The sequence below is a fragment of the Cebidichthys violaceus genome, unplaced genomic scaffold (assembly GCF_023349555.1).
Source record: "Cebidichthys violaceus isolate CVI_PGR_0920_01 unplaced genomic scaffold, fCebVio1.0.p SCAF_20, whole genome shotgun sequence".
NCBI lineage: Eukaryota > Metazoa > Chordata > Actinopteri > Perciformes > Stichaeidae > Cebidichthys > Cebidichthys violaceus.
The window spans coordinates 9918161-9935665 of NW_027176373.1; the positions used below are offsets into that span (position 1 = coordinate 9918161).

Below are 17505 nucleotides of genomic sequence, written 5' to 3' on the forward strand. Positions count from 1 at the left end.
ACCAACTGATTGCTGGACTGTTTAAGAAAACAAGACAATTTGTGTGGAAAACCCAACTACACAATATAAACATTTCACTATTCTTAAACTAGCACATCTGTAAATATATTTTACTGTAAAAAAAAAACAACAACACAAAAAACACCCACAATGGACCAAGTGTGCTATTCAGGAAAAACAGAACTGTTCCCTGTGATCAGATGGGCATAATGTCTCTAAAGCACTAGAGGGACTCTGCATGTTCCTCTGCCTGTATGGTGCATTTAGGTGCTGTCAAAATGTGTAAATGTACATAATCCAATAATTTGCAATGTCAGATTTGAATGGGATTTAGTGACTGAAAAGCAGCTAATGATTGATCACTTTTATTATACGGTTCAAATCTGGTGTCAATAACAAGGCCCACTGTATTATCACTCGCTGCTGAGCCGATACAAACTTTAATTGTTGTTATGGTTGTAATGCAGGACACCATGGCAGCATCTCACAGTAACTCATTGCTGAACATGTTTAACTCCTGAATCTCTTGTTTCTCCTGAATCCACAGCTTCTAATAAGTCTGAGAAGCCCCGAAGACTAATGTGCTAATTCATGATTGCCTACTTAATTATCCAAGCTAAATTTAAAACTCTAAAAAAAAATACTTTGCGCAAAAAATGCACGTTTTATTTGAAACCGGGTCCATTTAGGAATGTCCAACCAAAGAGCACTTGAACAGAGTCGATATAAATGATTCGACTTTGAATGCACCGTGAAGTTGTAGCACTCAGAAGACCGAGCCTGTCAGTGGTCCTTGAAAGCAGCATCAACCTGTAGACGGTTGTCTGTATTGACAGAGCAGCAGACTTGAGAGTTGCTACTAGTCGGTGCAGGATGGTGTGAACTTCAGTGAAGACCTTGAACGCAACAGTTCTCTAACTTATAAATTACAAACCTCTCTTTGTATTGTCTATCTATAATCTGGTGTGTGAACGCAACATTTTCTTTTTTACCTGTTGAGTTATTATTATTTTTTTATGTGAGTGTCTGTGTGACAGTGAGAGCGACTCAGACATGGCTGAGGTACCGCCACCGCAGCCGGTCGAAATAGACCCGGAATTTGAGCCCCTCTCCCGGCCGCGGTCCTGCACCTGGCCGCTTCCCCGGCCGGAGCTCACCGACCCGGCCGGCTCCAACACGTCGTCCCCGGCGCCGTCGGTGCAGCAGGAGCCGGGAGGAAACGCCGAGTTCATCAGCAACCTCGGCTTGTTGGAGGAGGACTATGAAGAGTATGCGGAGCAGAAACCGCCTGTGCCCTGCAATGACTTTCAGTGTCGGGAGGGAAACCGTGCGCCTCCACATCACCAGCACCACCACCATCATCATCCTCTTCAGCAGCAGCTCCCCGGTCCGCAGCTGCCTCCTCAGCCGCAACAGGTGCCTCCTCCGGGTGTCGCACCCCTGGGCAGCTCCGGCCAGAGGAAGAGCAGCTCGTCCCGTCGCAACGCCTGGGGGAACATGTCGTACGCGGACCTGATCACCAAAGCGATAGACAGCTCCCCCGAGAAGAGACTGACACTGTCTCAGATTTACGACTGGATGGTCAAGAACGTGCCTTACTTCAAGGATAAAGGAGACAGCAACAGCTCCGCGGGCTGGAAGGTGAGTGTCTCCGCGTGCGCGTGTACGCGTAAAGCATCGAGTTGAATAGGATGAACTTGAGATGGTTGAGATGAGACCATTAACCCCTTTAACGCCAATCCCAAAAAAAATCAACATATAATAAAGACAAGTGTAAATCAATGCAATTAGCAGCAGACAAAATGTTGTCCAAACCTTAATCTCAATATGCAAAAACCAGCAGATATTTAGTGTCTTACTGCACTCACATTTTACACTTTTTTATTAAAGTGAGCAGAATGAGCAAAGTTCTTTCTTCCTGCCTTTTTTTCAGTCTCGCAGATTAATTTACCATGCAGTCCCTCTTTAAAAAAACATAAAGGTATCTTAAATCACTCCAATCCTCAACACAGCAGTATAAAAACGGGCTCCATCCTATTCTGCTGAATGCTGTTGTATTATAGGAAATATAGGGAGGCATTTGTCAGGACAATTCGATATGTCACAGTCGGAAAATCACAGATATTAAAATGAATACTGGCTGAACTCCATTTGTTATATTTCACCTGTGTTTTACCTACTTCCCAAACAGAGTGCACCAACAGGCCTATATTGAGTGCACATTCAGTAGTAGTGATGGCCATTCATCAGAAATTATTAATAATAGGAAAACAGTTTTCTCCCATCTCTCAGAGCAAAATATTTTTTCCTTGTGCTAAAAAGTTATAAAATTTAGTTTTTTTGCCAGATTCATGAACATGGTGTCAAAATGCTGAATAGTTAGTCTTGAATTTGGCTGCTGATGCTTTGGTACGTCAGTAACCTTTGAAGTTTTGGAGTGGTTTCCTCTGTCAGTGGTAGCACACGCCTCTCTGCTGTGTGGGTGAGGAGACATACAGCTCTGAAGCAGCAGGTCTGACTGTAAACACCCCATACATGAGCTTGAGGACATTTCTCTCTCAATCCTGTTGTCCAACACTGCAAAAATATTGGACATGTTTCATATGGAGAATACTGGGGACACCTGTCAACTAGATGTTTGACTCAGGAGAATAATGCGGGAGACCAATGTGGATCAGCACAGATTTCTGTTGTACATTTTGCTATTCCAGAGAAAACCTTAGTGGCAACAATCTATCCAGTATAACCACAAAACATACTGACTCATGGTCTATGCAGCATTTCCACGTCCATGGAAAAACTGGTACAGTCCTGGAAGTTTACAAAGCTGTGCTTTCTGGCCTGGAAATGTATTGAAAATATTTAGCATGAGTGAAAAGCAGTAGCCTAATGCCTGTACAAACATGCTAATCCAGGTCTTAATATTGTCTCGCCGGGTGAGGAAGTTACTCAGCCATGAGGGATAGAAATTAGGGCGGGGGAAGCAGACAGAGAAAGTAAAGTAGACGCTAATTAAAATCTGCACACTCCAATATATATTTCATGTTTACAGCCCTTCCTGTACCATCTGTATTCTCATGAGACGTCATTTCAAAGTTATGTCAAGAAATGCCTTTGTGAACCTCAATCAAATATAGATTCCATTGTCTAACAGACGATTGTGAAAAGCTTGATTGCAGCTCCTATCATGACTTATGGCTCTGCTAAACCTCCCTTCCCTTCTTTTCTGTAGTTCTTCAACTACACTTTGTTACATAGAAAGTGAAGGTGCACTGGCTGGTGGGAATGAAGTCAGGTTTTTTGCCAAGGAAGCAGCACGGAGTAAAGTGTCTCCCCCCTGACAATAACAGGAGGCGACACAAACAGCTCAATCAGTGTTGGGGAGTGTGTCGGAGGGGAAGGGACTTGGGAGAAGGGAATGCTGGGAACAACGTCAAACATCCTCCATTCCTGAGCTGTGTGCTCATATCTTTGTGTCCCTGTCATCTAGAGTTTCCTCAGCGGATGCTACAGCTTGGAGAAAGGGATCGCTGCTCTTTATCCTTCCACTTCCTTCGCTGCTCTCTTTCAGGCCTTCAGCTGAAGGAGCTCAGAGAGTTTTGATTAGCCAACTGTCCTTTCAGCACCAATATCTGTAAAGAATGGCCTGTTCTTTCTTACTTTTTGATTTTTATTGAGTTTAGAATCCACAGGTTTTTTTTTTTATAAATGTCTATAAACTCACAATAGCTACAACAATCAATGACATCTACCCGGAAGTTCAACCAACTTCAGCCAACATACCAATGTCTGATTCGTCATACTGTAATTCTTTATTCCGCTTCACCCTGCTGCCCCTGATGTTTGGTTTTATTTATTTATGTTGATACTTTTTAAGCCTTTTACTCACAGGGTTAGAGAAAAAGGTTTTACTGTAGCCCCTTTTTTCATTGCAGGCCATTCATAGAAGCAGCAAATGCCTCAATAACAATAGCACCAGCCTGTTTATCTTTGATATTAAATCAACACATCACCACTTCAACCTCTGCATTCCTAAATGCTGGCATGCGTAGCTGGGCCTTGGAACCACCGGCTTATAGTTATTTTTACACTTTCCTGTTAAAAAAACACGATGGTCCCCTCACAATGAACTATGATGCATTTCCTGCAGAGTGGATGGAAAACAGTGCCATGTGTTAACATCCCCGCCTTGCAAAACATGAGGGTCAGGGCTGGAAAAAGAGGAGTAACTAATGGGAGAGACCATACATGGATCATGTTTGTGCGTCTAATTCTATGTGAAGTCATTTTATTCCATTTCAGCGTTCCTGCCGCATGCTTAAAGAAATATTTAGCCTGCTTGTTGATTGTAATGACAGATAGAGATAAGCCAGAGACCTCATGGTGGGTGGTGGGCGTTGTGTTTGAACCTCAGTGATTATACAGCTCCACCTAGAAAAGTGAAGGTGGGTGGAGGGCAGGGCGAGGGCGACGCTGCTACTGCAACTAGAGCTTCCTGTCTCCCTCATGTCATGGAGATTTTTTTTATTGTCCCTCTAAAAATTGTGTGGTGATCATCATGCCTTTACCACAAGAGAGGGCCCCTGCCAACTGGTAGAACTGGTTCCCCTGGGATATTGGTGGGTCTATCAGTGGTAGTGTGCAGTATACACGGCACTTTACCATCTTACTGGTAGTGCCACTGTTTTTCTCAGTGAACTGTGACCTCAAATAATGGAACAGGAAGTAGCACTCCTGAGTTTAACTGACGCAGAAGTTCTGAGGTGTTCATTTCAAAACGTGTACATTGCAAGAAAGTATTTTACGAAGAGTTACTTGAACTTTTTAAAGGTTATGAAGTGTGTAAAAGCCATTGGTTTGTAGTGCTACACAGATATAAGGCAGCTGGGGTATTATGGATTGATATACAGTTTTTGGTGTCAGCTTGCAGTAATGTGTGCAATCACTGTGACGTTGGTTTTTCTTACTATATGATTTAACATGGCCCTTACACTACAAATCAGTAGCCTGTTGATTGTGCAGTCTGGCTCCTGATGTTTGCATATGACCGAAACTAAAGACAGACATTACTGATGGTATTTATTCAGGATGAGCTCAGTAGAAAAGCTCACTCTACCTCCATTTGAACAACATCCCCCAGATCAAATGACAGCTGATAAAAGCGCCTGCTAGTGGGAGTGCTGAGGAAGTTAGATGTATGATTGAAGACGATAGTGTCATGAATTACCATTTGAATCAGAGACAAATAAATGTAGAAAAGATAATTGTTCACTCCAGCTTTATTTGTCCCACCATGGGACTGAAGTGTCTCAGGTAATTTGATGAAAGTTACAATAATGTAAGTGAAGTATGAATAACGACGACCAGAAATTTAAGTTTATTTAGATAACCCAGGTTAAAATGCACTTGTCGTGCGGTGTGGCTCTAGAGATGGAAATGTTGTCCTGTCGGTTACTCGGTCCACCAATTTGGTCCAGACTGAATTTTCTTCTATTGGATGGATTGCCATAGAATTTTATACAGCGATTCATGGTCGCCTGAGGTTAAATCCTAGTGACTTTGGTATTTTCCACTGACTTTTCCTCTGAGATCAAGATCGCCATTTGTGGTTTTAAGTGAACTGACTCGGCAACTATTGGATGGACTGCCATGAAATTTGTTACACACATTAATGTTCCCCTGAGTGTGAATTGTACTTTTCATCTAGTGCTGTTATGAGGTTTGTCCAACAAACTTGATTTATGACCAAATACTTGTAAACTAATGACATCCTCAAAAGTCTCAGCTTTACTTTGTGTTTAGTTTCTAAATACTGTAGCACATGTTAGCATGCTAATGCAGTAATTTAAGATATTTAACATGGTTACCATACTTGCTAAACATGACCAAGTTAGAATTGCCATCAGCATGCTGACCTCCAGCTCAAAGCACCACTGGCCCTTTAAGTACAGCTGTAGATTATTCAAAATGGTCTATACAATCAGAGGAAGGAAATTCTAGAGTTTCCATTATTTTGTTGAGTAAAGGGTACATTTTTAAATTAATCAGCTGTTTAATGGTTTAATTTATGAATTATGATTGGGGACACAGGCCTGAAAAGAGGCGGCTAACAGGGGCAGAGATAAAAACAAAAAAAAACTGAATAGCTGCCAGCGATTTGTCTTGGGATCACAAGGTTAAAAAGGGAGGACTCTCCTTAACTTAAGAGGCCCACTGAAAGCTTCAAGTAACCCCATGAAGAAAGGGAGGCTTGGGGCAGGGGCTTTCAAAAAGGAGCGGCCGTGGCTTGAGGGAAGGAGGGGAGCAGTCAGCTGACTGGCTGGCTGTGGGCTGAGGCCTGTGTACAGTCTGCTGCCTACACGTGTTTGAGCCTGTGGAATCTGTGGCATGTGGATTTCTGCATTGTCTTCCAGCCCTGCACAGGGAAATATTCCCCGTCTTTATTATGTTCACAGACAGAACATGAACTCAAATCTATTATGCACAATATAAAAGACTTGGGTGCCGAGGGAGGCGAAGAAATATGGTGTGAAGAAAGAGAAACGGGATCAGAGGTGACTGAGATTAGTGTCAAATCCTGTAAAAAAAACAGTTTGCCTTTTTACACTGTACAGTGTGCAAAGAATGTGTGTCACTCTCAAGATTAGGCTGAGAAAGATTAGAGATCAAGTTTCTAATCAGCTTAGTATGTCTGAATATTTAGTATGACTGAGTGTTTTTTTAATCAATCCCTTGAGGATGTTTAACTGTTTCTATCGTTCACATTTGCCCCCTCCTTGTTTATCTAAAGCCAGGCTTGTAACACAAAGCTCCCCATTCCTTTTCACAGTCCAGCTTTGAAGCCATTGCAGAAGTAGGTCACTCAGTTTGATGCTCAGTGTTAATGAAGTAGCCTGCATTGTGCCGGGAGCCATGAAGAGGCGACATGGTCACCACACTGAGCTGGACGGCTCTTCTTCTTCTGCAGCAGCAGCAGCGCATGCCTTTTTACCGCTCTGTAACAGAAACATTTTTTTAACTTCCTGGGTCAGAGGAGAAAGGACGGGGTGGGGGGGGTGTGCACAGGAAGACACTGTCAGGAAGTGGCTTGTCCTTTTGCTGCAATCTCTGCAAGTGCTTTGCTCTCTTATTCTCTTATTTACACCACCTGACATGCTTTGAAGACGGAGTGATATGCCAGCAGTTATTCAAAATAATGGCATTGATTAATTGTAATCTGCAATTGTATTTTTGCACCTGGAGCATCATGCAGTATGAGATCAAGAAGCAGTATGTTAACCATACTCATTTTAGGTCAGGCAGTGTCAACTCTGGTCTCACAAGATACATCTTTTTTACTAATTAGAGAATGTTTCCCTTTTTTATTTAGCAGCTGGAGATATGGCTGCTGCTAAATACAATACTTCATGTGCCTGTCTTGCATTTGAATTTGACAGGAATAAGAAATATTCTATAATAAAATAATTCTGCAGCGCTATCTTTCAGCAGAATTGTATCGTTATGAAATCAACATTGTTTCATAATTTTGCAAAAATGAATGAGTCCGACCAATTTAGAATAGTAATTAACATTTTAGATATTTATGTTTTACATATTTGAAGGGATGTAATGTTCTTCTTCAGTGGAACACAGAATCAGCTTAATTTTTTTTATATGTGATTGTATATGTTTCCTATAATGTGATATATATATATATATATATATCACCTTAAAAAAACATTATATTGTAATACTGATTTCAGATATATTACCCAAATATCACTAATAGGAAGTCAATCTGTGCATTGACATTGTGAGCTACACAATCAACTAGTTCTATAATTCTCAGGGGACTCAGCCAACGCGTGGACGGCCAACAAACTGGTCATGCAGTGTACCAACTCTTTGTAGTCAATGGCAGCCAAAGAGATTAGCATACTTCCTTATTTCACTGTTAATGTGATGTTGATTTACGGGCAATTGTTTCACGTGTTTCCTCATTCACTACAACTTTCATTTAAAAACCTTTGTGGCAGAAGCAACCACAAAAACAATACATTGAGAGGCGGTTGCACCCATTGCTGAGGTCACCGAAGCTCTGATTAGAAGTAAGAAAAATTATGTTATATCAAAGTTACACAGTCTCACTCCAATATTTTTGTGTTAACTGTTGCCCCACGATGCCGCTACATGTATGTCAATTCAAAGCGTTTCTCTTTTTCCCCTCCAGTTTTTCATCACTAACTCAATATCAGGCCTCATCCTTGATATAAAACTGAGTTACTGATTTGAGTAGCAGCTGGTCTCCAGCAGTCTCCTGGGGGAATCCTCTCTCCTGTCTGTGGTTGCGTCTGATGCTGTACTGTATATGTAAAAAACGTTTGGACCAGTTGCAAGTGAGGCCACTTTCACTGTGGCTGCACCTGTCCCCGCAACTGGCCCTGGTTTGTTTACTTATCCTGCGACCGTTGCTGCAAGCCTCATGCTTCACTACACAAGAAACAGCAGCTGTGTCAAGTTGATTGTTTTGAAGTCCGGGAGAAGGAGTTGCTTCATTCTGCAGCAGCTTGTCTTGATGACATTGATCACAGATGATTCAGAGATCATTGGGTACATTTGAAGTGTTGGAAGACGGTGGATGGTTCTCCATAATACTGAGTGCTACCATGTATCTGAGCTTGGTAGCAGCAGGTGGACTCAGACAACTGCTTTGTGCTGCACTGCATTTGCAACGTGCTGTTCAAACTGAAAATAGATTGTGTCAGAAGCATGTCAGGCTTCCCTGCACCAGCTCACATAGGATCAGTGTTTTGTTAAAACTCACATATTCTTCAGTGTGGAGCCACTTGTTCCTTCACAAAGCTTGATATTAACCAATATTTTTTATAATATATTTCTTCTTTGCACATAAGATTAATTACAAGCGAATAGCATGACTCTGAAAAGATTTTTGGTAGCTACAAAGCTACAGTAGGAATTGATTTTAACAATACATTTTAAGCACACAAAAATCAATTGACATCACCCCACACACAAACACACTGCGATATATTTTTTCCTCAAGTCAAGATATTCTCTAATGAGATATAATGCATCTTAACTTGTGCACAGGCTTGTGTTGGATCCCTGCTCAAATTACTCAATATGTCTCCTCTCTTACACATTTATGTCACTTAGAGGCCTACATAATCTGTGCCTGGGAACTCCCCTGGTTGCCATGAAAGGTCAATAGAGAGCATATAAATTTCTTAATACCCCACATTCACATGAGCCGCCGTGCAGTTACAGGTGCACATATGTCACTGCTTCAAAGTCAGTTAAAAGACGAGGGCTGTAACAATATGTTTTATAAAGAACTTTAGCAACAATGAAACTTATAGGCCACCTTGGGCCGGGCTTTCAGAGACATAATGTGTGAATGGGGCACCTCCTGAATTAGTGAGGGAGGGATGTCTTTTGTTCTCTTTGGGCTGAGGTGAGGTCTGTCTCAGACAAGGATTATCTCTGGCGGAGTAGAGAATTCCCCTTCCCAGGGCCCAGTCATGCAGTCCATGATCTATTGTGGGCACTAATCAGAGGCTACAGACATTTGCATATCACTAGTGATCTCAACTGTGTGTGAGCAAGACGTGTCGCTTTGGTTGGCGGAATATAAGTTGGTTCACAGACGGTGTCTGTGCAGCACACTACTCAGATCTCAGGTCCTCTGCTAATGACTCATTTCCTGTCTTCCTCTTACAGATTGAGATCATGTAAAAATTGAAAAAAGGGGGAGAAAAGGTCATGAATCAAATGAGCACGAGATTGAGCGTTGCATTTTGATGCCATGCAGCGAGCTCCAGTCTGCATGTGCAGGATGCAGGAAGCCTTATTTCAAAAAGTCAGCAGAGGAGAAGGGAGGAGTACGGTTCACAAGGGGAGGTGGCGGGGGGGGGGGGGGGGCAGCACGTCACATCTGATGCTTCTCCTCCTCTCTCTGTGTTCCTGCTCCATCCAACCTGTTTGCATGTCTCTGTCAGCGCCAGCTGAAGAGCTCGTGTTCAGTACACAGTGAACTCATTGACCCCAGCTCTGCCGGCAAAAACATCTCACTCTGTCGCCCTCACTTCGAACCCTGTAACCTCCCCCAGCGTTCTTTTTCAGTAAAAAACTTCTCATTCATGCACAGCCCGCTGCCTCCCCTCTATGGATCGGGCTTCACAAGTTGATGTATAGTTTGAGGTTGAACTTGCTGTGGTTCACTGCCTTCATATTGAGGACAGTCAGCCAAAACAATACTTGCAACATTCTTAAGCTTGAACTATTTATACAATTATTTAAAGTGTCATTCCGGTCATGCAGTCATGCAGCTAAGATTTCTATTTATTTATTTTGATCACTTTATAGAGCCATCCTTCGTATGAAATAAATCATATTAATATGCTAGAGTATGAGTCACATTCTGATGACTAATATGCACTGAATGCCCCCAACCCAAGACCAGCATTTTTTGTCCAGAGAGATCAGGCTATACAGTGCATCTGTGTCCTGTGTGACCGTCTCTCTATCGTTGTTTTTCTTCCTGAGAGATCTACCGCAGGAGGCGCCTCTGCGTCCTTTTTAGAGTTCATAACATAGCATTAGAGAAAATGGACTGAATGAGGCTTTAGGTGTATACATGTTGGCACAAGGACAAATGTGACCACATACAAAAGTTGGTTAAACCTAAAGTAATACAGCCTGTCTTATTTAGGAGTTTTTTTTTTTAATCTGCTCTTTCAGTAAAAATAATCTGCTGTGCAGATCAAACATGTTGTAAATCACAGGAAGCATGTGATTATGGCCTCACATACAGTGAGCAGGGAGTAGGATGACCGCTAATAAACTCTAATATAGGAGTTTTCATCGCAAACGTTCAATTCATGGCTTCAACTACAAGTAATTAAAGGACAAAAAGCTAAACAACATTGACTTAAAAAGTTAAAATACTTTGATGAAAATGCATCTTGACGTTATACAAGAAGAAGCTTTGTCGGACAATTACGCATGAGACTCATACAAGTCCTGTAAAAATATCAGTATAGTGTTATGTCCACAGAGATGACCCATATGATATAATCAGGCTAAATAGTCAAAGTGCACTAAAATGCTAATTTTAAATCAACTTTGCATAGCTTATTGTGGAACTTATATTTGCTGTTTGTACTTTTTGTTCACTTTTCTTTCATTATAGGTTCTTTTGCTGTTTGCTGTCATATTCAGAAACAGATATATTGTATTCTAGCTGTACTGACTTCTGTCTTGTGATGGTAACATATGTTTATTTAGTGTAAAATAAATGACACCACATGTCCCGTCCATCCCTCGCTTCCTCATGCCAAAGTAACTAATGTCTTTTGCTGGAGAGCGTGAAGAGGGATTGGAAAAGGCTCAGTAGACATAATATTGCTGACGGAGGATATGGACATATGCATACTTCCTGTTCATCTGCTGGCTTTGACATCACACTCAACTTGGCTTCTTCTCCATTCAGTATGAAAAAGGACAAACATTTCCTCTGCAGCAATACACCTTCTTATTTAATTCTCAGGGTTCACTCACAGTTGCTTATTTTTGCAACAGAGGGTCAGTATTTAGTATTTAAAAAACAACACCATTTATAGATGCATTAGAATAATGCATGAGGGAAATATTGACCTTTGAAAAGAGAGACTTTGCACACCAACATAAAAAAGAATCTTTGGAAAAGAAACCTTATTTATTTATTTTGATGCTTCTAGCTGCATTGTAGCCTCTACATAAGTGTGAGCCAACTGATAACTTACAAATGATTCACTTGTTTCCCATCCAGAACTCCATCAGACACAACCTTTCCTTGCACAGCCGCTTTGTGCGCATCCAAAACGAGGGAACGGGAAAAAGCTCCTGGTGGATGCTGAACCCAGAGGGGGGAAAGAGCGGAAAGTCACCTCGACGCAGAGCTGCCTCCATGGACAACAACAGTAAGTTCACCAAGAGCAGAGGAAGGGCCGCAAAGAAAAAGGTAAAGTCTCCCTTTCATTAACACTACACTCACTTACTTATAAAATCTATCTGTATATAGGTTGGCAATACTTTTTTTCTCACAATTCTTCTGAATCTATGTTAAAATAAGAGTTTGACATATTAGAACATTTTAGTTATTTGCTATCTTGCAAACCGTTACTGCGGACATTTTGTCCCCTTTGGACAGAGCTAGGCTAGCCAGGATGTGTAATGTTAAGCTAAGCTAACCAATTGGTGGTGGTAACTTCATATATGTGGGTGGTGTTGATGTCCTCCTCTAACTCTTGGCAAGCCCAAAATGTTGTACTATTCCCATCATTTTGATGTAAGTTAACAATACACTGGTAATTCTTATGATAGCTTGTGTAACCTTTATTGTTTTCCTGTCCTTAGATGTCTCTACAGGAAGCAGCTGAGGGAGGAGCAGGCAGCCCTGGTTCCCAGTACTCTAACTGGCTGGGAAGCCCAAACTCCCACAGTAATGAGGACTTTGAAGCCTGGAGCTCCTTTAGGACGCGCACCAGCTCTGACGCCAGCACCCTGAGTGGTTGCCATTCACCCTTTCCTTCTGAACAGGATGACCTGGGGGAGTCAGATGGCCATATGATGTACCCTGGAGCAGCGGGGAGCAAGATAACCTCCACCCTGCCCAGCCTGTCCGAAGTAACTGGATCCATGGGCCAACATGGCTCAGAGAGGGTCATGGAGAGTCTGCTGGATAACCTGAGTGTGCTGTCTCCTAAAACCCAGCTAGGTTCTGACGCCTCACATTTGTCAAATGCTGCCATGCTTCAGAGTAGCCCCTACAGCTCCACTGGCTTGACCCCGCACCCCCAGAAGGACTACCGTAAGTGCATGTACAGCCAGGTGAGGATGAACTCCCTGTCCCCTGCTACCATGCAGACGCTTCCAGAGACCAAGCCGGGCTTTAGGGCTTATGAGAACCAGTATATTTGTCCTGCTGGCCTCCTCAAAGAGCTGCTGACCTCAGATGCAGAAGCCAGTAGGGATGCACAGCTGTCTCAGGTGGGGAGGGGAGGTTGTCTAATGCCCCCTTACTGCCGCCAGAGCCACATGGGGGGTCATAATGGAGCAAAAATTATGACTCCTCTTCAAAGTCACCTAGTTCCTCATGTAAATCCACAAGATATACATAGCCGGGGTCCTTCAACCTCACAAGATTTGAATAGCTGTAACATGATCCCCCTGACTAGCCTGACTAGTCTTTCGGGGGCCCCTCCTCGAATGACTAGCCTGAGGACATGTGTGCAGTTGCCCCGTGGACACCCAGCACACAATTACGCTGTTTCGGCAAGCTACGGCAGCAGCAACGGCTACAGGGAACTCAACTTGATTCACCCACACGGTCATCACCAGGAGCGGCTGCCCAGTGACCTGGACAACGTGTCCATTGAGAGGTTTGAATGTGACATGGAGACTGTCCTCCATGACACCCTCATGGATGGCGGGGCACTGGACTTTAACTTTGACCCCACAGCTGGGCCTCATGTGTTTCCCCAGAGGGTGAAGACCACCACACATAGCTGGGTGTCAGGCTAGGATGCGTGGTGGATCACAACAGGTGAGACTAACAAGTAGTATGTCAGTAAGTACATGTATTAAAACTATAACAAATTAAATGTCCTGTTTTCTTGTCCATGTTTCTCATCCCTGAACATTTTCCATTCTCCCTCACAGGTTTTTTTCTCAGAGTCCCGCCACTGCTCACCTTCATTCAAGACTGGAAAAAGTAAATCAGCCACAGAGCAATCGGCAAAAACTCATTTTCAAAAAATGTCTTGAGGAACAGCCAAAACTGTTTCATTCATAACTGCATTCAACACAAGCTCTGCAGAGAGAAAATTAATGAGAGACAAGCCAGCATGTGCAAACAGCCTTGTTTACAATTACCTGTCCAAAACTGGAAACACATCAAGTCTAAAATGGCATCCATATCTTCAAAGGAGAACTTGATATTACATTCTAATGGCGCAAATTCTGCTAAATATGTTCAATATAGTCTGATCAGTCACTTTTTGAGGGTTGAATGAAAAGCCCATAATGGCAAATGAGTGTTAACCTAGTGAGATCATTCCACTTGAATATTAGATAAACCGGTGTATCATCTGCATATTGAAACATATCAATCAATTATCTCCGCCAGGCGTAAGCCTGTGTGTGTGCGTGTGTTTGTCTGTCTGTCCACGGCTGATCTTGAATACTACTAGACCCATCAGTCTAACATTTTTGGTGACTGTATGACTGTATACTCAAGGACCTCCCATGGGCTGTGATGATTCACACTTTTTAAAAAACATATATTTATTGACTGTTTTATACAGTTTATTGACTGCTGACCCCTCACTCTTAACTGGTCAATAGGGGCCGCAAGTAATCAACAACTACTTCAGTAGCAGAAGGCATTTCCGGCAATTGGCGAGGATAAAAACAAGCCTTACCTTATCTGTTGCTTAATGTTTTGTCTAACTTTGAACGTGATAGGTTATAATCCGCTGAAGTCAGGCACGATACAAGATGAATAAATCCCTGATTTTCTAATCTTCGCCATCATCTTGACTCTAAGGCAGCCGTGGGGGACAATTGTGTGGTATTCAACTCTTTTTTGTTTGAGAAGGTAGAGACATACCTGGAGGAGATCTGCACTCTACTGAGTGCACTTTTCTAGCTACAATGGTGAATTAAAATGACCCAGAGAAAATATCCGAGGAATAGACCTCTGGACAACATCATAGCAGATTATGAAACAAACATCAATACATCTTGAAATGATTTTGATTGGTGTGTACACAGATTAAATGTTTATACACAGATATCTTGGTACAGTGCTATCAAATTCAGCACTCAAATGGAACATCAGCCATATCTCCTCACAATTAGATTTCATTAGAGACCGTGAGACAAACTGCATTTCTGACTGAAATTAATTTGTCATTCATATACTTTATGAAGGTATTTATTTATATTTTTGTTTTAATTGTAGCTTATAATTGGATTCTTGCGTTGTACTCTCTATTGCTTGTACAATAATGTGTGCCTATGCTGTGTACAATGTATATGTGTTTGAGTTACATGATATGCTGTATTTTGTTTTGTTACATAAAACTAACATTGAAGAAGTGAATTAAAGATACATTGGAGATGTCACCTTCTAAAATCAGTTAACTGAAAGTCCATATCAATCTAAAAATTTGTATTAAAGTGCACTGTGAATGCTCCCTGTTATGTTAATAGAATTTAGAAAATGTGGCTGTTTGGGAACACCTATCGAGAATAATGATCCCCAGCATCTTAAGTCACCTTTTGGGACTCAATGTTGCTGTCAGGAGAAATCTTCCCAACTCTAGTCTAGGCTCACATTAACGTCTTTGACATTAGGACATTCTACCACGCTTGAAGTTATGAAAAACTGATAAAAGCATGGCGATAAAGTTGAAATCAGAGGGGTTGTTTTTTGTCACATTCTAAAAAAGGGACATTTTGTAGAATTTAGAGATTTTCACCTGACTTCAGATGTATGATAGAGTGGGAGAAGCAGTAGATAAGAAGGCTGATGACGGAATCCCTTAACTGACTGGAAATGGATCATGGCCTTCAAAATATAGCTGACACAGCACATGATTTGATGCTGTTTACCTCCCAGCAGCTACAGTTTTTATGCACCAAAGAGTTTCTACTCTACCACACACATCAAAGAAAGTGTGCCAATTCACTGTGCCTACACGGTGACTTATAATACACAGACTTATAATTCTGTACATATTGTTTTCCTTAGAAGTACATTTTTGTATATGAGGGGTTTCAATGACTTGTTTGGATTATATTGAAGTATTATACTGTATGTATGATTGTGTTAGAAATGGTTGTTTACATATCAGAGTCCAAACCATATCAATAAATATATGAACACTCATACCTCAAAATATTTTACCTCCGAAGTGTTGAAGGGATTTTTCCTGCCATTCTCCTCAGTAAGTAATGTATTGAATTTGTCTTCATTTTTGAGAAATAGTTTTTGTAAATAGATTTTGTTTTCTTTTTATGTATTTGATTAATACTCTTCAGAGTAATGCACCATCTGCCTTTGTATTTCTAATGTGTTGGAGGATTATAGCCATTAGTTTCTAGTAAATATTTTGTAACAGTGTAAAGTAAGTCATTTTAAATCAAACATGTATTTGTGTGAAATTATACATTTTGAAAGTTTTTTTAAAACATTCAAGGAAAGGAATTTAGTAAACAGAATAGAATTATATCTTAGAATAATGCTACTATTTCTGTAATTGTGAAAGCTTATCATAAATGAATGTGTGATGGGAGCATTTTTATAATGGGTCAAATTGCTACCTTGAACAAATGAGATTTATGATTTAAAAAAGAGAATACATTGCATTTTTATATGTAATCTTGGACATTAAAAAAATTATGAAACCCACTTTTGTGCACACATTTTTTAAGTGAAAATTGAATGCAGTCATATTTAATCTTGGATACCCACATCCAGGTATTTTTTAAATAATGCAGTTATCTATGTAACCCGCATTCAGTGCATAAATCACCATGTGCACATGCAATTAAAGCAAGAAAAACAAAATGTTATCTGTGTGTCTTCATCGTAGTAGCATTGTAAGGCAATATAATAACACCTAATGTAATAAGCACATACTGTAAGTGGCATCTAATACATGTTCTGTATTGAATTGTAGTTGAATCAGTCTGCTCATATTTATATATATTAGTTTGGTCCCTGTGTAGCATTTTTTTAGGGTTCCTACTGATTTCTGGAACATTTTAGGATGTTTCTTCCTTTTTCCTCAGCTCTGACTGTGCCTATGGTCAGAGCTTACTTAGCCCCACCGGTTGTAACCTGAAATGCTTCGACTTTCCCCATAATAACCGTGCTACCACATCGACATTAGTTAATTTATGTTGCTGTCCACAGACATCAACGCTTACTTCAGTCTGAGTGTTTTGGATGATCTTTACTGCATTGTTTAGTGGTTAAGGGAAAACAAGACCTTTGACACCTTGACCTAGCGTGAATTGAAGTTATTGTGCAACTTCAGAGCATCTCAAACAGTGAAGCTGGCTGTGAGGAGGGAGACTCGTGAAGGATGGACACTCGTCGTTAAGCACACATGCAGCACACGTGCTCTTATCCAGATAGTCGGAGGTCATGTCAGGTCGCACAGGTCACTAAGCTCTTCAAGTAAAGGTTGCTTACATTGGGAATTTTTAGGATGTGAAATGACAAAACGATAGGTACAGCCACGTCAAATATGAATCATTTAAAATGAATATATCTAGAATATGTCCCACGGTTATTCAGCTGTCCTTAAAAACCTTAAGAAAATTAAAATGTTTCCTACAATGCGCGAGACAGTTATGAGTCACCAATTTAAATGTGGCATCTCACTATAGGCTTCAATAAGTGTGTCATCCAGCTCATTAAGGCAGGTAATGTGATTAGTGTTGATTCCTTAA

General features: G+C 41.2%; 1 protein-coding gene across 1 annotated transcript; it reads left to right on the forward strand.

Moving 5' to 3' along the window:
• The first annotated feature begins 858 nt into the window (after positions 1–858).
• LOC137876545 (forkhead box protein O1-A-like) lies at positions 859–16456 on the forward strand. Its single transcript, XM_068716197.1, has 4 exons — positions 859–1641; positions 11810–12001; positions 12397–13585; positions 13702–16456. Exons 1-3 carry the CDS (start codon positions 1054–1056, stop codon positions 13561–13563), a joined length of 1947 nt encoding a protein of 648 aa, XP_068572298.1. The 5' UTR covers positions 859–1053; the 3' UTR covers positions 13564–13585; positions 13702–16456.
• The last annotated feature ends 1049 nt before the right edge of the window (positions 16457–17505 follow it).

What these genes read in the sequence shown, in the direction of transcription:
- LOC137876545 (XM_068716197.1), top strand. Translation starts at nt 1,054, where the DNA reads ATGGCTGAGGTACCGCCACCGCAGCCGGTCGAAATAGACCCGGAATTT. An exon ending in ACAGCTCCGCGGGCTGGAAG is followed by an intron (nt 1,642 to 11,809) that starts GTGAGTGTCTCC and finishes TTTCCCATCCAG; the next exon opens with AACTCCATCAGACACAACCT. An exon ending in GAAGGGCCGCAAAGAAAAAG is followed by an intron (nt 12,002 to 12,396) that starts GTAAAGTCTCCC and finishes TCCTGTCCTTAG; the next exon opens with ATGTCTCTACAGGAAGCAGC.